Source organism: Sceloporus occidentalis, unplaced genomic scaffold (genome assembly GCF_023333645.1).
Source record: "Sceloporus occidentalis isolate IW3139 unplaced genomic scaffold, rSceOcc1.0.p SCAF_4, whole genome shotgun sequence".
In the NCBI taxonomy this organism is placed as follows: Eukaryota; Metazoa; Chordata; class Lepidosauria; order Squamata; family Phrynosomatidae; genus Sceloporus; species Sceloporus occidentalis.
The window spans coordinates 149,262,663-149,285,667 of record NW_028316984.1 but is presented as its reverse complement, the minus strand read 5'-3'; the positions used below and the strand labels follow the sequence as shown (position 1 = coordinate 149,285,667).

Below are 23,005 nucleotides of genomic sequence, written 5' to 3'. Positions count from 1 at the left end.
TATCAAGGTGCAAAAGTAGTTTGTGCTCAATTAGCTCAGCAATGAGGAGAGGAAAAGGCAGAATTTTGACCTTCCCAGTAGGCTTATGCAAAAGCAGACTGCTGCAGCCTCTGTGAGCTTGTGTGCTCTTGCTGATTTATAATTTAATCTCTTGATCACACTTTGACATTGCTTGGCCACATGTGTCCCTGTTTTCCTCTGTGAAATGTTGAGAGAGTATGTATTGCTCACCTGCCACAGTAATCCAAGAGAAAGCTGATAATATGAGAGAAATTTGGGGGATTCTGTGGTGACCTCATGCCTTCATTTTTTTTCCAGCCACTAGTGCTTATTGTACAGCCAATGTGCTATTTTGTACTTCACATTTGATAGTAGGATATCTTTAGCCAGCCCTGGATGGCCTGATGCAGTATAAAGAAGCGTCTTGTGACTATAATCTTTAAATGTATTTTCTAAGGGGGACGTTATGAACAGGAAGCAGATTCATGAGTCTTTAACCTGGGTTTCAAATCAGAGTTTATGTTTTATCAATACATAAACAGCCTTAACAAAACTGAAGCTATTCTGCTAACTTTTGTATTGGCACTGCTGTCCCGAGTGTGGGAAATAATATATTGGACTGTTGGTAACTGGCTGCACTTGTTGTAGGAGTTCCAATAGAGTCTGACAATGTTTATCAGGCATTCCTGGTTCATACATAAAAATTAGAGAGAAACTGCACAATGACTTGGGAGAATTTAGGATGCATCTACACTGTAGACAAAGTGCAGTTTGAAACTACTTTAATACTGTGATTTGAAGTTTTACAATGTCTTTAGCTTTCTCTGCCAAAGAGTCTTGGTGTCTCAAAACTACAGATCTCAGGATTCTATATGATGGACCATAGCAGACAAAATGGTTTCAAACTGCATTATATCTGTAATGTAGATGACCCTGAGATAGACTCAAAACCAAGAATAATTATTTAGCATTCCAGAGTACACAGTACAATTGGTGCTGTTATGCACTGATGGGTTGAATTGGAATTTCTTTCTTTCTTTTCCTCATATTTTGGTGTGAGTGTTAATGTTATTGTTGAATGACCTTTGAAGGTTTTTACTGTATATTTTATTTATGTGTTGCTGTGTTATTCTTATAAAAGTTGCTTAAAACATTTTAGAATCAGTGTCCATAATGCAGTAGCAAAGGACAGGTTTACTGATATGATGTGCCAGACTTGTGGAACTGTGTTTAACTAGCAGCCTGAGGTTAGAATCATAGATGTTTATCACACTATACTCTTAAAGTGCTACTATTCCACTTTGACTCCTCTAGCTGCCTCCTGTTGCATTCTGGGATTGGCAGTTTTAAGGAGGGGTATTTAGAATTCTCAGGCAGAGAAGTTCTCTGCCTGAGAATTCTAAATACCCCTCCTTAAAACTGCCAATCCCAGAATGCAACAGGAGGCAGCTAGAGGAGTCAAAGTGGAATAGTAGCACTTTAAGAGTATAGTGTGATAAACATCATAGAGTTGGAAGAGACCACAAGGGCCATCCAGTCCAACCCCCTGCCATGCAGGAAATCCAAATAAAAGCATCCCCAACAGATGGCCATCTAGCCTCTGTTTAAAGACCTCCAAGGAAGGAGACTCCACTACACTCCGAGGGAGTGTGTTCCACTGTCGAACAGCCCTTACTGTCAGGAAGTTCTTCCTAATGTTGAGGTGGAATCTCTTTACCTGTAGCTTGCATCCATTGTTCCGGGTCCTGTTCTCTGGAGCAGCAGAAAACAAGCTTGCTCCCTCCTCAATGTGACATCCTTTCAAATATTTAAACAGGGCTATCATATCACCTCTTAACCTTCTCTTCTCCAGGCTAAACATCCCCAGCTCCCTGAGTCGTTCCTCATAGGGCAAGGTTTCCAGACCTTTCACCATTTTAGTCGCCCTCCTCTGGACACGCTCCAGTTTCTCAATGTCCTTTTTGAATTGTGGTGCCCAGAACTGGACACAATATTCCAGGTGGGGCCTGACCAGAGCAGAATACAGTGGCACTATTACTTCTCTTGATCTAGACACTATACTTTTATTGATGCAGCCTAGAATTGCATTGGCCTTTTTGGCTGCCGCATCACACTGTTGACTCATGTTCAACTTATGGTCTACTTGGACTCCTAGATCTCTTTCACATGTACTTTCATTCAGCAATGTGTCTCCCATCGTATATCTGTGCATTTCATTTTTCTGCCCTAAGTGCAGTACCTTACATTTCTCTGTGTTGAATTTCATTTTGTTAGCTTTGGCCCAGCTTTCTAGTCTATTCAGGTCATTTTGAATGTTGGTCCTGTCCTCTGGAGTATTAACTATTCATAAACTTCAGCCAGGTACACAAATGTGGTGGAACAATAGACAGAAATGTACAGAATGTGATGAGCAGGATACCTCCGAAGCCTGCATGAGTCCAGAAATTTATTTGTTTGGCTTGCTGTAAATACTAGAACTGGGTTTAATAGTTTGCATCAGAATTCATTCCTTGTCTCCACTTCCACCAAACATCTTTCATTTCTGCATCCTAAGTTGTATGCTGAAGAAGGAAATATTTTTGCTGAATTATAATAATAATAATAATAATAATAATAATAACAACAACTTTATTATGGCCAATTTTTGCTGAATTTACTAAGTCAGAGTCAGAAATCCTTGTGAAGATCAACCTTCTGCCTATGTCTGTTTTGTAGTAAAAATACAAAAACAAAAACCTATCTGAATCTTTGACATTACAATACCACATCCTCCTGCAATCTCCCAACACATCTGGTGTAACCTTTCTTCTCTACTGCTTGAATCTATGGTTTATATATTAGGATAATTTATCATGTTTCTGTAACATGGGAAATTGCTTTACATAACACATGTAACCAGTTTCAGTTGTCAGATAATAGAAACAGAGCCAAATAGAAGGCATGGTACAGTATTCTAAGTCTTGTGAGAATGGTTTATCTTTCTAATGCTGACATAGGAGCTTATCCCATTAACAAAGAAGCCTGTTTACCTCTTCTGGCTTTAATTCAGGATCTGGTATGCCCACTGATGTTATCATACCTAAATCGGCACCTATCTAGCTGGGGTGCCACTGCCCAGATTCATCTTGGGTCAGAGCCTCGCTCAGCTGTCCAATTTTTGAAGTCGGAAGCTCACTGACTTCAACAAAGTGCTGGCTGAGTGAGGCTTTGACCTGGGATGCATCCAGGTCGGCTAGATAGGTGATGATTTAGATATAATATCATCTGGGGGCATCTTGGATCCTGAATTCAAGCCAGAAGAGGTAAACTGGCTTATTTGTTAATGGGATAAGCTCCACAAATTAGCACCAGACATTAGGTTGAACAACAGATATTTGAAGATACTGATAAAGGTTGACAAAGGATAAAATTCTACTTTCCCCCCTTCCTTGTCTGGATATGGTTTCACTGTAGCTGTTACAATGTAAGATTCAAATGAGATTTGACACATTGGTCTTTGGATTTAAATGGCAAAAATACATAGTATAGATGGTGAATCTGGCTATCAGCCATTACCATTTATTGAAATGCAGTAGGAAGACCAATTGGGAGCAGCTGTGAGTTGGAACACCAGCTGATGATTTCTGATTCAGCTTTTGGGATCTGCAGGCCAACCCAGTGATTGACAGCAGGATAGAGAACAGCTGGTTGCCTAGAGGAGGCAGGCAAACTTTCAAATGGCTGGCTTGTTTTAAAAACCTAGTAGTAATGAAGAGAAAGCAAGAAATAGGGGCAAAGAACAAGCACAAGGGGATTTCATAAGGTTGTGCCTGATTCACTTGTCATTTCCAGGATTTTATTCATGATAAAGCACTTCTTTTCTTGTTACCTAGTTTGAGACAAAGGTAACACAAATCTACTCTCACTTTTATCACCATCTATCATATCTACTATTGTTTATTCTGAAAAAATGAATTTGCATACATTTTTCAATACAGATCCATGAATCAGACCACTAAGTCATGATCAAGTGTCAATTGTACTAATACAGTGTGCTTGTGTCATATGCAGCTTCCAGCATACGCTGGAAGCCGCGCCGGAAAGACTTCTCCTGCACCCTGGAAGAAGCAATGGGGCATACGCCGGGTGCGCGCTGTGGGAATGAGCCCCATTAGTTCTAATGGGGCTTACGTTTACAGATCCCCCGCATAAGGGAAGGGCCAACTGTACCTCCTGTATCCATTCATCTGATGAACAGAGAAGCTGCTCTTCTAAGGACTTGTGCAAATCAGTGGTGTCCCTAGGGTTGGTGTCACCTAGTGCGGTAACTCATGGTGTCATCCTGTCATTTCACACTATAGAATCCTTAGTAGGGAGTAATAAGTAATAAGTAATAAGTAAAGAGATAGTACAGGAATACCTTGTTAATCTAAGTGAATCTAAGACCCGTTACAGATGGGCCTGAAAATACAGACTGGGTCCGTATTAGGGTTAGAAAGGGGCGTCACTTCCTGACACCCCTAACCCTAATACGGACCCAGTCCGTACAAAATGGCGGCGTCCGTTCTACACGACCGCCGCCATCTTGACATAGCGGACGCGCTGTGTCCACATGTCGCGCCCCGGAAATGACGCCGCGAGTGCACGCTTCGGCACTTGCAGTGTCTCTTCCGGGGTGCGAGAAGGAGTGCGATTTTCGCGCTCCTTCTTTGCAGCGTCTGGGAACCGCACCGTTTGGCTGCTGTGGTTCCCGGACACTGTAACCGGCGGAGGCAGCAGACCGCCACTTTTCGGCAGTCTGTAACCCACCTTTGTCTCCAGGACCAGATGAACTACATCAGGGATATTAAAAGAACTGGCAAATGTAATATCTGAGCCATTGGCAATAATCTGTGAGAACTCCTGGAGAACAGGAGAAGTCCCAGCAGACTCATCAAATTTGCAGATGACACCAAATTAGGAGGAATAGCTAATACTCCAGAGGACAGGATCAAAATTCAAAATGACCTGAATAGACTAGAAAGCTGGGGCAAAGCTAACAAAATGAAATTCAACACGGAGAAATGTAAGGTACTGCACTTAGGGTGGAAAAATAAAATGCACAGATATAGGATGGGGGACACCTGGCTGAATGAAACTACATGTGAAAGGGATCTAGGAGTCCAAGCAGACCACAAGTTGAACATGAGTCAACAGTGTGATGCGGCAGCTAAAAAGGCCAATCAATAAAAGTACAGCGTCTAGATCAAATAATAGTGCTACTATATTCTGCTTTGGTCAGGCCCCACCTGGAATATTGTGTCCAGCTCTGGGCACCACAATTCAAAAAGGACATTGAGAAAGTGGAGCGTGTCCAAAGGAGGGCGACTAAAATGGTGAAGGGTCTGGTAACCATGTTCTATGAGGAACGACTCAGGGAGCTGGGGATATTTAGCCTGGAGAAAAAAAGGTTAAGAGGTGATATGATAGCCCTGTTTAAATATTTGAAGGGATGTCATATTGAAGAGGGAGCCAGCTTGTTTTCTGCTGCTCCAGAGAACAGGACCCGGAATAATGGATGCAAGCTACAGGTAAAGAGATTCCACCTCAACATTAGGAGGAACGTCCTGACAATAAGGGCTGTTTGACAGTGGAACACACTCCCTCGGAGGGTGATAGAGTCTCCTTCCTTGGAGGTCTTTAAACAGAGGCTGGATGACCATCTGTTGGGGATGCTTTGATTGAGATTTCCTGCATGGCAGGGGATTGGACTGGATGGCCCTTGTGGTCTCTTCCAACTCTACGATTCTATGATTCTATGATTCTAATGCTTTTTTGCACTAATGTGACTCATAAATCATAATTCCTATATTCAACTCAATGCAATGCTAATAGTTGTGACATAAACAACTAGCAAAATTAAAATTATACCTTCAAATTACAATATCACACACATAACCTAAATGTATTTAGATATACATAGTGAAAATTTGGTTAAAATGTTATATTTGTAAAGAAAATATTAAAAGAATAGTTTTTTAAAGAAAATTTTAAAAAAGTTTTGAAATTTGAAATTTAAATAATTCTGGGGGGCCTCCTTTCTTCTCTCACTGACCTTCACATCACTCGCACCATCTCTTAAAGCATTTTAAGGAAATAAAGGCCAATGCTACAATTTTTCTGCCAAAATATAGGTGTTTGAGCAGCAGTGGTGTCACCCCCTCCTTAGGGTGTCACCTGGTGCGATCCACACCCCCCGCAAGCCCCTAGTGACGCCACTGGTGCAAACCCTGCCTAGCCTATAAAACTTGAAAAATGGCAGGGAAATAATTTCCCTTGCAGGCTTCACATAAATGTGCAGACAAAATAATCACATTATTTCCTTGTCCTTCAAGCACAATTGCTGTAGAAGAAAGTCACTCTTCAAAATCTTTAGGAAAATGTATAACTTTTTGATAGAATAATTCTCTTAACTTAATTCTACCCAGTACGACAAATAGAAACAGTTATAATTAGGTATAGAATACCTTGGATATAATGGTAGGAACAGTTTTATTACTAATGATATGAGAGGACAGGTGAATTAGGAGAGAACACTATAATAATAATAAAGAAGAAGAAAAGGAGTTGCCCATATGTAAGATGACTTGATAACATGCAGGGACTGAAGAAATACTATCTAATGTATGTTCAAGTGACTGTAATTGGTGCTCTTTTTCTCCTCTTAGAAAAAATATATTGGAATGTCTCAGCCAGGGAAGTTGTGTCGGCTTCATTAAAAGGACTTGTTTTGACACACTGCTGTGCTCTTCTGCCTAGCATTTAGATTTTGCTGTATTCGTTGTGTCAAAATCCATACCTCACATTGCTGCAGCTACAGGAAACAAGACTAAAATTTGAACTTCATCGAAAATGGTGAAAATAAACCCCTTAAAAGAGAGTACTAATTACTGCAAATGCAGAATGTTGGGTAATATAAGTATTCTTAATTTGTTACTAAGGCATAATTTGAATACATCCTAGATACAGGTTCAGTCATTCTATCAGAAGATCCAAGGTTTTCTTTTCAGCCCTATACTGTATCATCTTTCCTCTACAATGCCATTGCACTATACAGAATGAGCAGCCTGTTGTTGGAGCAGATGTGATGGTTTTCCTTACACAGAAACATCTTCTTTGGTGGGTGAAAGTCTATTTTTTTTTATTCCTAATATCTCTACAGGTTTTTATACCTTCCCTTTTATATGTATTACTCAATTCAAATTAAGCAAGGAGATTATATATATATATATATATATATATATATATATATATATATATATGGTATATCATTTAAAATAGCAGACATGTCAGAGCATTCTCCAAAAGAATACAGAAAATGTGGTTTAATTTGGAAGATGAAATATACACTCTTAAAGGATTGATTTTGAAATGTGAGGTTCCTATATCACCATGAACCGAGAAGTACATAAAAAATCTTCAGATCAATGGTAATAAGACCATAGATATTTTCAAGGGACAGAACTTCCTGAAATAATGAGGTAGAGTAATAAATGAAGGAAAATTCAGGAATACTGAGTGTGGCTTCAGTTACTGGTGACAGATTATTAAAAAAGCTTGGAAGCAGAAGCTAATATGAATTACAGAAGCCATCTGAGGACTCAGAGAAGCAATACGTAGATAGATTTTGATTATTACATTTTCAGTGGTTTTATATATTATTAGAAGTACCAAATGGAATTGTTTTGGAAGGAAAGGTACTCACTAGGTTTTGTTCTAACAGCAAAAAATTGGTAGTTTTCCTTAGAGCTAGGATAAGAATCAGTGTTTGGAAAGTTACTTGGTAGAAAGTTACTGTCATGGCCAGCCACGAGGAGGACTCAGAGGACAATGAGAAGGACTTGGCTCCTGAGATGCAAGGAGGAATCTGAGGCTGTGCCAGGCCCCAGCTCTGCCCTGCCATGTCCCAGCTCTGCTTTCCCAGCCCCAGTGGATTTGGCTCAGCCAGACCATAGTGGAGCCTGGGGCTCAGCAGCCCAGCCTTGCCCCAGTAGAAGTGCCAGACTTGGAAGACATGGGCATGTTACAGACGGGCCCATGAGGCGCCATCGTTATGCGTGAGGGGCAGCGTTTCCTGATGCGCCTTGCCCCTCGCGCGTAACGAGTGCATCAAAATGGCGGTGCCCTATACAGATGGGCGCCACCATTTTGATGTTGCAGATGCATAGTGTCCGGATGTTGCGCGGCAGAAGTGATGCCACGAGTGTGCGCCTTGCGGCACCACTTCCGAGGCACAGAAAGAAGCGCCATTTTGGTGCTTCTTTCTTGCTGCGCCTGGGAACCACACGGTTTGGCTGCTGTGGTTCCCGGATGCAGCAACTGGCAGCGGCGCGAGACCGCCCATTTTGGGTGGTCTGTAACATGTCACAGAATAGGTTGAGGTTCCTTCTTTTGAGGTTCCTTCTTTTAGCCAGAGGAGATCAAAAAGGGTGTGCCTTTGGTGTTCCAAGAGGCTTGCTGAGAAATATTTATTAGGCAATCAGCAGCTGTGATAAGGGAGCTAGATATAAGACACCTGGCAGACTCTGAGCTCTCTTGCCAGAGATTATTTGTTCTCATTAAGCGAACGCTGCTGGATCTGACTCCTTGCCTCCTAGAATTTGACTGCCTTGGAATCCTTGACCTTGGACCGTAGTCGCTGACCAACCCTTTGGTATTCTTGACCTTGGACTGGACTGGGAGTATTGCTCTCTGTAATCCTGAACTTTGGACTGGCTTGTGGCTTACTCTCTTCGGACTTGGTTTGGCATTGTTGCTGGAGGACTGCCTCTTGGCAGCCTGGCATGTTTACCTTTTGCCCAGCAGGCTCTTATCAGCTATGTGAGTGTGTGTTGGCAGCATTCCCAGACAGTTACCTTGCTGTCTTAACACCCACAAAAAAGCATGAGGATATAGAGAGATCTTGTAGCACCTTTGAGACTAACTGAAAGAAAGAAGTTGGCAGCATGAGCTTTTGTAGATAAAATCCTGCAGTGCAGATATATATAACTAAACACTAGAGTTAGGATTGTCCATACCATTTTGTTTTCCGTCACTTTGTATATATTTGACGCTCATGCTGTCAAATTCTTTCTCTTGGTTAGTCTCAAAGGTTCTACAAGATCTCTCCGCATACTGATTCTACAGACTAACATGACTTTATCTTTGAAAAAAGCATGAAGTAACAGAACAAGCCACAGCATAAATCATAACTTGAACTGTATGATATTTCTTCTTTGCTGATAAGGGAGGCTTTAACTGAAAGTGACAGCCACACCACACAAGAGATGAAGTACTGTGTATACTCAACAGTAAATCGACCTCATGTATAAGTCAAGGACAGGTTTTGGGGGCAAAATTATAGATTTTCATATGAACCATGGATAAGTCAAAGGTAAAACTTAGGAGCATGTAACAAAGGATATAAAGGATAAAGCAAAAGAAAACGGTGCCAAAGAAGTAACAAAATTCTAGCAGACACAATTGTTTGTGTTCACACTAAAGACACGATGGATGAGAGAGTAGAGCTGGATCAGTACTTCCAGGATAGATTACACTCTTGCCTTTCACCAGGAGATGGCTCCTTTTGACAGAATAAGAGTTAATGTACAGCACTTATACTGAGCCATGGATAAGTCAACTCTGTTTTGGGGGGGTCAGTTTTTAGACTAAAATTTCTAGACTTATACATGACTATATACACTAATCTGCTGTTATGTTGCAGTTTTAAAGTGATAGAGTTATATATTTATTTTGGGGGGAATTGCAATAATTAAGACACTTGTAACTAGTTACTTCTAATTTCTGTGAGCTCTACACAATTCAAACAAAGTATTGTTGTTGTTATCTACCCTCAAGTAAGCCCCAACTACTGGCAATCCTGTATATGAGATACCTCCATGACTCCCTATCCTCAACAGTTCTGCTCAAGCCTTGCAGGCTCAGTTTTGTGTCCTCGTTGATTGTGTCTCTCTATCTGATATGTGGTTTGCCTCTCGTCCTGCTGCTCTGTACATCATTGTCTTATCTAGTGAGTCATGCCTTCTCATGATGTGACCGCAGTTTAGTCATCTTGGCTCATAGGGAGAGTTCATGTTTGATTTGTTCCAAGACCAATTTATTTGTCTTTTTAATTGTCCATGGTATCTGCAGAACTCTTTTCCAGCACCATCTCAAATGAGCTGATTTTTATTTCTGTCAGTTTTCTTCGCACTCAACTCTTGCACTCATACATAATGATGGGAAATATGATTGTATGGTCAATCCTAACTCTAGTGTTTAGTGGTATATATTTGCTCTTCAGGATTTTATCCAGTTCTTTCATAGCTGCCCTTCCTAGTCTTCTTTTAATTACAGTAGAGTCTTGATGATCCAATATAAACGGGCCGACTGATAGTCGGATAACCAAAAATGTCAGATAATCCAGACTCCCCCCCTCCTCCCTTCCCTCCATCTTGCTTCCCTCCCTCATTCCCTCCCCATCTCCTTCCCTCCCTCGTTCCCTGCTTACCTCCTGCTTCCTTCGCGGCAGCGGCGGCTTCTCCCAAGCTTGGCTGCAGGACTGAGAGGGCCAACTTCAAGCCGCAAAGGAGAGGACTGGGCCGTGCCCATTCCTCTCCTTGGCGGCCTGGTTTCCCTCAGCCCAAAGGGAGTCCATGGACTCCCTTCAGGCTGAGGGAAAGCAAGCCATGAAGGGGAAACCTGAGCCAAGCGCCCATTCCTCTCCTTGACAGCTTGGTTTCCCTCAGCCCAAATGGGGATCCGTGAACTCCCTTCAGGCTGAGGGAAAGTAAGCTGCCAAGGAGAGGCCTGGGCCAAGCACCCATTCCTCTCCTTCGCGGCTTGGTTTCCCTCAGCCCAAACGGGGCTCTGCAGACTCACTTCAGGCTGAGGGAAAGCAAGCTGCCTAGGAGAGGACTGTGCCAAGCTCCTTTGTGGCTTGAAGTTGGCCCTCTCAGCCCTGGCAGACTCCGCCCCCCCCCCCCCCGCAGCCATGCCAGGGCAGAAACTGGTGGTGGGGCCTAGTGGCACTCGCTGCCACCGCCACCCACTTGGGGCCTTTTCTGTTTGGGGGCATGTCTGGGGGCACAGAAAGGAAAAGGCCCTCTGGGTAACAGCAAACAGTCTTGATTTTTAAGGCTGTAATAGGCATGTTACAGACCGCCTAAAAGCAGCGGTCTGCCAGCGGGCGCCTGTTGCTGCGTCTGGGAACCGCAGCAGCCAAACCGCATGGTTCTTGGACGCAGCGGAAAAGAAGTGCCAAAATGGCGCTTCTTTCTGCACCCCGGAAGTGGCAACGCAAGGCACTAGTCACACACTCACAGCGTCACTTCTGCCGCGTGACGTCTGGATGCTATGCATCTACGACATCAAAATGGCGGCCCCCGTGTGGATAGGCGCTGCCATTTTGTACACGCTCTGCGCGTACTAGGGTTGGGGGCTGTTAGGAAGGGATGACCCTTCCTAAACCTAGCACACCCCTTCCTAACCCTAGTACGCCCGAAGCGTGTACTTTGTGCGTGTATGTAACATGCCATAATTTCTTCCCAGAGGGCTGAAGTGTGTGGGGCGGACTGTATGGAAGAAGGCGTTCCCACAAATAGTCTGGGCCCAAGCCAAGTAGGGCTTTAAAGGTAATAAACAACACTTTGTACTGTGCCCGGAAACTGATTGGCAGCCAGTGAAGAGATTTCAATACAGGTGTTATGTGATCAGCTCTAGATATGCCCGCGACCAATCTGGCTGCCATGTTTTGTACCAATTGAAGTTTCCAAACTTGGCATAAGGGTAGCCCCATGTAGAGCACATTACAGAAGTCAAGTTGAGAGGTTACGAATGCATGTACTACTGTTTCTACATCTCCCAGCTCCAGGAAGGGCGCAGCTGGCGTATCAGCCAAAGCTAATAACAAGTGCTTCTGACTGTCGCATCCACCTGAGCTGTCAGCTGGAGTGATGAGTCAAGGAGCACACCCAAGCTGTGAACAGAGTCCTTCAGGGGAAGTGTGACCCCATCCAGATATGAGTGTGCAGGAATTGAGCAGAGCAGTGGATGGGGCTGGCTCTTGGTATTTGGCCACCCTAGGCGAGAAATATTTTGGCACCCCCTGTCGCCCTTCAGGGTAAGGTGGGTGGGCAGCAAGAGGAGAGGGGGCTGTTAACCTTGAGGTTGCATTCAAGGCGCATGCGGAAGGCAGATGATATACCATGTGACCATACCGTGGACACGGGGGGGGGGGGGCGCACATTTATGTTTTGGCCATTGTACAAAGAAACCTTCGTATGATAGCTTGCTTTTATGTTGCTTGCTGTAATGAGTTTTCACTTTAATTATGCAAAAAATACACAAAAATGCCAGCCCTGGCTGTGGAGGACACGGAATCTTGTTGATGTCTCATCTACAGGGTTGCCATGGGTCAAGATCAACTCAAGGGTGGGTAACAAAAAGAACAAATAACCCTATCCAGCACAGGCTGATTCCCTATTCCCTGATCTGCCTTCTGGTAAATCAGCAACACCTCTGCCTTCTCTGGATTAAGCTTCAATTCATTCACCTTCATAATATATAAAACCTAACTAATATAGATAATGTTGATGTTATGCAATTTTTTACTCTAGATTGCTAAACTTTTTGTTTAAATTTAATCCAATTTCAATAATAAAAAGTCAGTTATTAATAGTTAGTTGAAAGCTAAATAATGGAACTGAAGTAAATTATAGATGTCCTTTTGGTCTATTGCTTGGTTTAATTTTATAATTTATATTATCACAAATTGAGAAATCATAACTGACTCGCTTAGTACATACTTTCTGGTATTTTCTGTATATTTCATCTGTGGAACTTGAATACACAGAGGCTGGCTTGAGTCACCCTTGGCCAATTTCCTTCTTTAATGTTGCAAAACCCAAGGATATATGGGTCACAGAATTTTATATGATGTTAGCGTAATGCCAAAGGGTGTGAAATTGGTCTGGAGCTAAGCCATTTATCATCTTCAGAGAAAGAAACGGGATGTCATGTGGAGTTAAAAAAAAAAATCTCTGACTAGTTTGTTTAATTCTGTCCTTCTCTCAGTATCAATATAATTTATCCTACTAGCCTGAAAATACACTCTGGATGATTTGAAGCCTCCAGTTTTAAAGCAGCAATGATTTTTTCCCCTGCTATTGGACATAAACCTGTATTCTATGTAACCATAATCAAATGTTTACATGCAAACACTACCAGACTACACTTATAATTGCCATCCATTTCCGATACATTGGTGGTTGATACATTATTGAGAATCTTACATGTAAAAATACCCCCCCCCCTTTTTTTTTTTTTTTTTTTAAATATTCTTCTGGAGATTTTATAAATTCTTCAGCTTCTTTCATAAATTCTTTAATTTTTACTGAGTCCTTTTCACTGATTTCCACTGTGCATGCTGGACAGTACAATAAGATGCCATGCTTCTATAATTTTAGTATAAAAATTGCAATATTTGCTAGTATCAGATACACATTTAATTGTTCACATTTTGTTTATGAATGGTCTCCAGTCACATTTACAAGCAGTTTTATAAGGTTTCAGGTAAGGGTATACACAACTTATCTATAAGGACAATACACCTATGATGTATATACACCTTTATCTATAAGGGTAATACACCTAGCTGCTACTTGTTCTTATCCTAGTTAGATGAGGAAACTGGCAAATTAAGGGGCTGAGCAGGAAAGGTAATTCCCAATCTTTAATATCTTCAACAAATTCTGATCATTGGCTATCCTTGCTGGGTTCCTGGGAACTAAAGTGCAAGATTCCTGATGTACCAAAGGCAGAGAGATTCAGGAGGTTAGAGATATAATACAGCTGAAGTATGTTAAAAATAAGATCTCTTCCTGTCTCTAAATCCTGTGGGGACTTAGCAGTTAAGTGTGGCTATGATGATTTCAGGCTGTATATGCAACGCAGAAATAATGCAGTTTGACACCACTTTTAACTGCCATGGTTCCTTGCAATAGAATTTTGGGATTTGTAAATTTGTGAGATATTTAGCCTTCTCTGTCAGGGAGATCTGGTGCCACCACAAACTACAAATCCCAGGATTCCATAAGATAGAGCCATTGCAGTTAAAGTGGTATCAAACTGCCTTTTTTCTGTCATGCAGATGCAGCCTTGCTGTCTTTGGACATAAGGGAGTTGACACCCAAATGGAAAGTGTAAAATTAAAGCACAGTTTAATAAAAGAATATGTCCGTGCCATTTAGATTCTGTGAAAGGTGTTAGAATCTATAATATGCCACAGCTAATTCTTACAGTTTTACAGTATTGGCAATAACATGCAAATGCACCATTGACTTCAGCAGGACCCATCTTTTGCCAGCTGACAGTTTCAGTTACTGCAATGCAGTAGTTAGTTTGTGCAAGCATGGACAAAACATTTAGTTAGTGATATAATTAGCTGGCATTAATATTTTAACAGTAAAAACATTCCCTTCCTTAAATGAAATGAATCAATTCAGATGAACCATTTAACATCAGATGTAAAGCAAAGACAAACTGCAGTCCTCTATGTTTACCTAATCGTGTATGGGATTGTAGTGACAGTCCTATAAACAAGGCCAGTTGCTCAACAATTTACAGATGTTCCCCTCTTCATAGCTAATAAATACTCAAGCTTGACACATTTCTTTTATTTCTGAGATGAAATTAACTCTGTGTGTATATCTGCATTTGAGAGTGTGTGTGGAAATGGCATAAACATGAGGTCCATTCCCAAAACTACTAAAATGAACTGAAATCATGGAAAAGAAATGTAGACTGAAGAAAAAGTCCCTTTAGGTAATCTATTGTAAGGGCCATCTGTTTTGATTTGCTACTTTGTTGGTTGTCGTCTGGTATACATTGTTACTTAGATTGCAGCATTACTTCTCCTTTATTGAATAGATTGAAACAACAATTACGTGCAGCTGCAGGAGAAAATGGGACTTTCTAAATCAATAATGTTCTTTATATAGAAAGAGTGTATGTTACTTAATTTTGAGCTGACTTGGTTGTATCTTGAAGTAAGATTAAAAAAAAAAAAGCAGATAATCTTTCTTTACAGATGGCCATCAATTTTTCATTACTAAAATTACTGTAGTCTTGGCTAACCTAGAGAGAATCCTATAAAATGGCTAAGGAATATGGCATTTTTCCTGACTGGAAAGAGAATTTTTAATGTAAATGTAGTATATAAACACTTGGAAAAAAAGTTGGCATACCAAATGATAAAGTGGATTCTAATCCACAAATGTTTATGCTACAGTAAATCTGTTAGTCTTTAAGGACCAAAATGCTGCTTGTTTTTGCCGTTGCAGACTAAGATGGGTGCCACTCTCTTCTGTTGCTGACTGGGGGGTGGAAATCATGTGGCTCAGCATGTACGGGCTGGACTGCAAATTTTCATGAGGATTAAAAACACACACCCAGGATTAATGCGGAAACAGGATTAAATGAATCATGAGTGAAACTGGCATAGAGCAGAAATCAGATTATCTGTTTATCCCTAATCATAGTCCCCATTTTGTTGGCAGCAAAAGAATTCCACCCCATTCTAGAACCTCCTTGCATTTGTGACTACTCTGATGTGTGTTGGGCACTCTATGTGCCCCACCACTGTTGACGCATATAATAACCCTTTCCTAAACTGCTGCCACCACAGACAGCACTGTGCCTTACCTTATCCATAACTTAATCTCAATGTAGTGACTTCAAAATGAGTGCATGTATAAACCAAATTATTTATTTAACTGAAGAACAGAATGATTCACAGTTATATATTGTTCAAGCACATGTGGTTATAGTTCAGTGCAGAACGTCACAGTGTGACCCTGAAATGCAGACACTTTAGGAGAAAAGTAAGATATACATTAATAAATAACAAATACATTAAATTATTAAACCACGTACAAGATTGTGACCACTTTCTACAATGGAGTAGGCAACCTAGAGTTAAAAATGCATCTGACCTTCATTTTTAAGCTATCTGATGTGAGGAGCTAACAGTCCCCCATCCCCAGTGTGTTAGGGACCAGCAGCTGATGGCTCATACATTGACACTGATCCATGAACCACCACATCAAGTAACATTTCTGTAAATGGTAACATGTATTTGCCAAGTACCAAGCTTACTGCATAGCTGTTTGTGTAGTTTAGCCACGCAGGCTGTGGATTTAATATCACTCATGTTAATCTTGTCCATAGGATGGTGTTTGTCTATTGCATTCCTATGCAATATACAAGATCAGATAAAATACAAAATGCAAAATAAAATTGAAATACAAATGTATCAAAGCCATAATGAATACAGGAGTGGGAAGTCATTTCATATTACCACAAATAGTTTACTGTGGATCAGGGATGTAGCCAGGATTTTGGAAAGGGGGGGACTTGGGCGCGGCAGCACACGCACGCCACAGGCTCATGCGCCATTCATTGTATTCCAGCACAGCTTCAGTGTAAGGTTGGGTTGATATTATTTTTAACATAAATTAACAGAAGAGGGGTCTGAACCCCACAGACCCCCCCCCTCCGGCTACGTCACTGTCTGGATCCAAATTTATTTCAATAGGCAAGAAATAGATGCCAAAATGTCTTATATACTATAGATATTCAGTAGCTTTCCCCACTAGCACCCTCAATCAGTAATTCAGACAAGCCCATTCATTCCTGTTAGTGCATGATCCTCATGGATTACTACACTTAAGAGAATGTAATGTTATTACCCTTGTCAAAGGGAACATTTTGGTTAACATTTTACCTGTCTTCTTTCTCATCTGCTTTGAGTTCATAAGTATTCTATGAATAAAAATCTACTGCACAAACACAGAGAAAAAAAAAGGATATAATTGTATACTGTTTATGTGTGTGTTCATACACACAAAATAGTCTGAAAGCGTTGGTTGAAAGTACTGGTTGCAGCTTCAATCAAGATAACAATAGCATTTTCATGATGGAAAATGTCCAATTTGTGTTGCTTTTATCAGAGCTATACTTAGGCCACAATCCTGTACCCAATCACCTGGAAGTAAGTCTTCTTAAACGTCATGGCACCTATTTATGAGTAGGCATACAGATTGCACTACAAATTGACAGACAAATGCAATAGACATTCAGCTTGGTTTATCTGAACTCTTCAAAAACAAACAGAGTAACTGAATTGGAGAGTGAACATATTTCAAGTCAAGTGACTGTAATTATGGTTTTTACACTCTCCGTGGGAATACATTAATAATAAATGAAAGTACTATGATAAGGTTATTCAAGTCAAACTGGAATATGTACATGATTAGAGCTATTCTCTAGAGGAAAATTAAATCTATTGGGCTGCAGTTTTTCTCCCTTCAGGGTTATTCACTTTATCCCTATGGATATATCAGTATCTAAATATTGTTATATTCCTGAGCAGAAGAGAGACATTGCTCTTCTTTTCCAGTGCATCTATGTCTGGGACATCAGCATTCTCACCATGGCTCCTTTAACAGCAGTGACTTCCAATTGCTCATTTGTGTGGTACCTCCATTCCTTTTTAAAACAAAAACAAGATGCCTACCATCTCTCTCTCTCTCTCTCTCTCTCTCTCCATCCATCTGTCATAAAATATGATAAATGTTTGAATCTGATTGCTTATGCAATGGGACGTCACCACTATGCCCTTGTATCTCTCAAACCCGCTCTGGAGGGTCGCACAATACAAGTGCAGATTGAGGGAGCATAGAAAGTGAAATGCAGCAGGAAAGAAAACAGATTCCTCCAGCAGTGTCCATTTTTTTGTTTTGTTTTTTGCTGATTGACATCATTGGTTTTCACTCATAATCATTTTAATTATCACTTGATAGTGATGTGTCTCTGTAGTGCCAAGGCATATTACCATTATACCAGAAGAACCCTTGCCAGAGATCTGTTCTGATTTAGAAGTAATTACATGGGGAATTTCAGTCCACATTACATAATATAAGTAATGTCAGGGTTGACAAAAAAGAGATGACATTGTGGCCAACTTTCTAACCCACACAGAATTTTATTAAACTAAAAACTGGTGCCAGTTCTTCACATGCATACTGTGCCTTAGAGGATCAATAAAGTTTAGTCTGACTGTTGTGTATATATACCATAGTCAATATATGAGAAAAAAACAGACTATTGAAATATATCTGATATAATTGTTTTTATAGAAAAAGAAATTTACAAATTTATTTTGCTAGAAAGTCAATAAAACTCCAGATGTAGGCCCTTGGCATCCACTGGGATTTGGTTTCAACACCTCCACCCCCATGGATACTGAAAAAATCAATCCTTGGAAGGTTGAATCCATGGATGCAGAATCTGTGGCCTGTTACAGACTGCCAAAATAAAGCTGCTTCGGGTCTCTTTGGAGGTATGCTGTTTAAATGATGCATGCATCCTAAGAATCCGGAAGCTGCACCAAAGCTGCACTCCAGTCCTTAGAAATGGAGCGTGGCTTTGGTGCGACCTCCGGACTCTTAGGACCCATGCATCATTTAAATAGCATACCTCCAAAGAGACCCGAAGCAGCTTTATTTTGGCAGTCTGTAACAGGCCTGTGGATACCAGGATTGGCTGCACTTTAAAAATTAATTATATCTTTTTGTTTGTAAAGAACAAGAATGTTGGGTTGCAGTGAAGCAAAATTCATATGTGGACAGTTTTGTTCCTTAGATGAGTGGTAAAGTGCATGTTTTTCATGAGAACATCAAAATTTGATACATAACATCACATGTAAAGAAAAAGAAAAATGGTTCAAAATCATGTTGACGGGAAAGATACTGCTCTGCTTGAGACTCTAGACAGTTGCTACCAGTCAGAATATAAACTACAAGGCAAGATGGACATTTTGACCTAAAAGGAAACAGCTTACGTCCTAATACCAGCATTAAGATATATGCCTGAGCTCTGTACTTTGCCACAGCATGTTTTATTTGACGATGACTTGACTTTTTATCTCCGCTTTGCATGATCAATACTCAGAATCCTGCCAGTCTTGACTTCCAGACAGCTCTCACAGCATGTGCCTGATATCTCATGGTTTTTGAAGTCTTCCAGAATAGGATACAACCCGACCTCTAATCTTATTGAGAACATATCTATTACTTTCTTTCTTAAAATTAAAGAAAACCTTTACTTTCTAGACTTAGCTGCTGCCGCACTGCAAAATAAATGAAGTTTGACACTGCTTTAACTGTCATGGCTCAATGCTGTGGAATCCTGGGAGCTGTAGTTTGGTTTGGCACCAGAGCTCTCTGACAGAGAAGGCTGGATAGCTCCCAAAACTACAAATCCCAGAATTCCATAGCATTGAGCCATGGAAGTTAAAGTGATGTCAAACTGCATTAATTCTGTAGTGTAGATGCAGCCTCAGCCAGTATCTAGCTCAAAAACAGATGAGGAGATGCTTCCTCAGATTACCACAAAAACTTTAAGAAAGAAAGCATGCTTTTGTTCTGTTTATAATGTGATTGTAGAGAAGCATATAAACAATCCAAAAGGGCCTATACTCAAGAGTTCTAATGGATGTTACTGAACAAACATTATTTCTATATAACTGTAGAATCAACTTAGCACAAAAATTGTGTTTTCTTTTATCCTAGATATATAACTTAATTGTGTTCTTGTTACTTATCCCAAAATACATCAGTAGTGAACATGACCCTGGTCCCTTTTTCAACTATCACAAAATGCTATAAGTTGAATCTTGATTTGATTCACAAGTAACCCCAAAATATCTTTGTACCTTATATGGCTGAGTCATAGGCCTTCTTCCCCAGAGCTTTTTATCACATACTCTGATTTTCTTCTTTCTGCAGTGAATTTGCCTTACATTGAAACTGGAAAATTGTGCCTATTCTCCATATGAAAAGACACCTTTTGGTCAGATAAGGGCAAATCATACAGTAGCTTCAATTGGAAAGCAGCAGCACATTATGGTTTGTCACTAAAGGGGAAAAATGTGTTGGGTGGAAAGGTGCATGTGAGTTCAGTTTACTCATGCAATGAACTGATCCATATCTTGTTCTTGATTGTAGAAATCCAACAAAATCTGAAAGTTTATATCTTCTAATTCTTTACATGAAAAATGTATGCACGTTACCATTTTTAAACAAACATGCTGTTTGGGGACTTATAGAAATGTAGCCAATCTATCACTGAGCCTTACAGATGCATTATATTTTCTTACATAGTTCTCATGTCTCTTGACAGGATGATGAAGTAGTGCTTCAGTGTGTCGCCAACATTCACAAAGAACAACGAAAGTTCTGCCTGGCAGCGGAGGGGCTTGGGAATCGCTTGTGCTTTTTGGAACCGACTTCAGAAGCTAAAGTAAGCATAATGTCTACAGTACAAACATTTTGTTGTTGTTGTTCAAACAGTCAATAGTTATTAAACTACAAATGGTTATTCAAATTTTTAATTGCAATTTCTGATACATAATATGTCTCAGAATACATTTTACATAAAATGCAAACCATCTTTTTCAGTTCACTAAGTGTTGCTGACTTGGCATATTTTCAAGTTAAATATTTTTCTTCCCTTACAATTCTAAATTTGTAGTGCCACATATTAGAATGCATAGCAAACTACCATTGGAATGAAAGAGACTGCAATTCACATGTGAAGAATCAAAAATGTATTGGACTATATGGAAACCCTTAAGTACACCCTAGACTACTATTTGGCTACAGACCCGCGTGTACAGTTTTCTTCACTATTTTGAAGTTGGGACCATATGATGGAGAGTAAGAATTATATGAAATTTCTATTAGGTGTTTGTTTCTTATTCCCATGTTACAGATTAGGAAATAAATGTGAGGGGTGGCAGTTAAGTCATCTTCCTGAATGAGATACAAATTCAGTCTTCCAATTTGAAAGCCAGTGATGAATAAAATGAATTCAATTTTTCTGCTTTTGTGAATTATCGAGTTCAGTTTCATAAATCTACTTCACAAGCATGTTATTAATTGAACTTTGCTAACAGAATTTCTGTTGCTTTGGCATTTGGCTTACTAATCTCTGCCAGAGACACCATCTCCTTTTAGTCATTGACATAAAACGTGGCTTCAGTGAACGCTGAGTCAGTGAATAACTAATGCAGCAGCCTAATTGAAGGCTTCTAAGAATGTGGATCAGAAACTGAGAAGATGAGGGAAGACAGGTATATTTTCAACAAGAAACAAAATGCATTGGTGAATCAATAAAAATCCAATAGGGCCTACAAAAGTGCAAGACAGAAAGAATGAGGATACCACAATCTTTAAATTCCCAGCTGTCACGTTGTTTGGACCTTCAGGCCTACTAGGTCCAAGGGAAGTGGCAATGAGAGCAGAGTGGAAGAGGGTGGGGAAAAACAAGTGAGCAACTAGAATCATAGAATCGTAGAGTTGGAAAAGACCACAAAGGTCATCCAGTCCAACTCCCTGCCATGCATGAATGTTTAATCAAAGCATCCCCAACAGATGGCCATCCAGCCTCTGTTTAAAGACCTCCAACTAGAGGAAGTAATGAATGATTACTGATTTAGAGCCTTATCACATTACAAAGAGGCAGTGTGATAGAAACAGTTTTTTGTTTATATGTCCACATGCCCTCAAAGCACATCCATTCTGTTCCCAACAGAGACAATCATGAAGATGTGCCTTTTGTCCTGCTGGAAAAAATCATTTGACAAAACCACACTATTACAACCATCTCCCTCTGGAGGAAGAACAGAAGTACTACGGTGACATGTGAAGAATTAAACAGAAAGCCACTTCTATCTCACTGCCTCTCATCTTTCTTTTGTAATGTGATAAGGCACTAAGTAATGCATAATTTCTGTAGGGATGTTTTGCATATACAATATAAAGAACTCATTAGAAGCTTAGGAATTGTAGGTTACTAACTTCTCACTGATATAACTTCTTTGCCTAAGAGCTCTAGGGATCTATCCAGTGAGACTTAACTAGGAACTGTAGAAAAGTTGGCTAAGAGGAAAGAGTCAGCCTAGAGGGTTCCCACCAACCACAGCTACATATTTGTTCAGAGTTAGATCTGAATGAAATCATAAGTAGAATCATAAAATATAGAACTGGAAGGGATCACAAAAACCATCTAGTGGAACCCTCTGTCATGCATGAATGCACAATGAAACCACTCCCAAGAGATAGCCATTGAACCTCTGTTTAAAGACCTCCCAACAAGGAGAATTCACCATGCTGTGAGGCAGTCCATTCCATTGTCAAGCAGCTCTTGTTGTTTAAAAAGCCCTCTTTTTACTGTTTACTGTAGATGGAATCTCTTTTCATGTAATTTGAATTCATTGGTTGATCTTGTATAGGGCTGCCATAATTGTCCACTTTTACCAGGGACAAAATGTAGGACAAATTCAAGACCAAACTGTAGGGCAACTGCAGGACAAAACTCAGCTCAAAATGTAGGACATTTAAGGTCCACCATTTTTCTTCAATGTCCTACATTTTGGGCTGAGTTTTGTCCTGCAGTTGTCCTACAGTTTGGTCTTGAATTTGTTCCACATTTTGTCCCTGGTAAAAGTGGACAATTATGGCAACCCTAATCTTGTATCATGAGCAAGAGAAAACAAGCTCGCTCATCTACATGGCATCCCTTCAGATGGCTAGCATGTCACCTCTTAGTCTTATCTTTGCCAAGCTAAACATACCCAGCTTCCTAAGTCACTCCTCATAGGGTTTGGTTTCCAGACCTTCTACTATCTTGGGAGCCCTCCTCTGGACACATTCCAGCTTGTCTATATTCTTCTTAAACTGTGGTGAGATCTGACTAAAGCAAAATAGAGTACTACTGTTACTTCCCTTGGTTCAGACCCTGTACTCCTGTTGATGCAGCCTTAGCTTTTTTGGCCACTGTACACTAACACTACACCACTGATTTATGTTAAGCTTGTGGTCTAGTAGGACCCCTAGATCTTTTTCACATCCAGTGTTATATCACTCATCCTGTATTTGAACATTTC

At 40.4% G+C, this 23,005-nt stretch overlaps 1 protein-coding gene across 1 annotated transcript in view; it reads left to right on the top strand.

Annotated features, from left to right (window-relative positions):
- The window catches only part of RYR3 (ryanodine receptor 3), a 442,959-nt gene that overhangs the window by 48,281 nt on the left and 371,673 nt on the right, over positions 1–23,005 (top strand). The window contains exon 2 of the mRNA XM_089521997.1: positions 20,239–20,358. Within this exon, the coding sequence (XP_089378123.1) occupies positions 20,239–20,358 (120 nt within the window). The remainder of the gene's footprint in view (positions 1–20,238; positions 20,359–23,005) is intronic.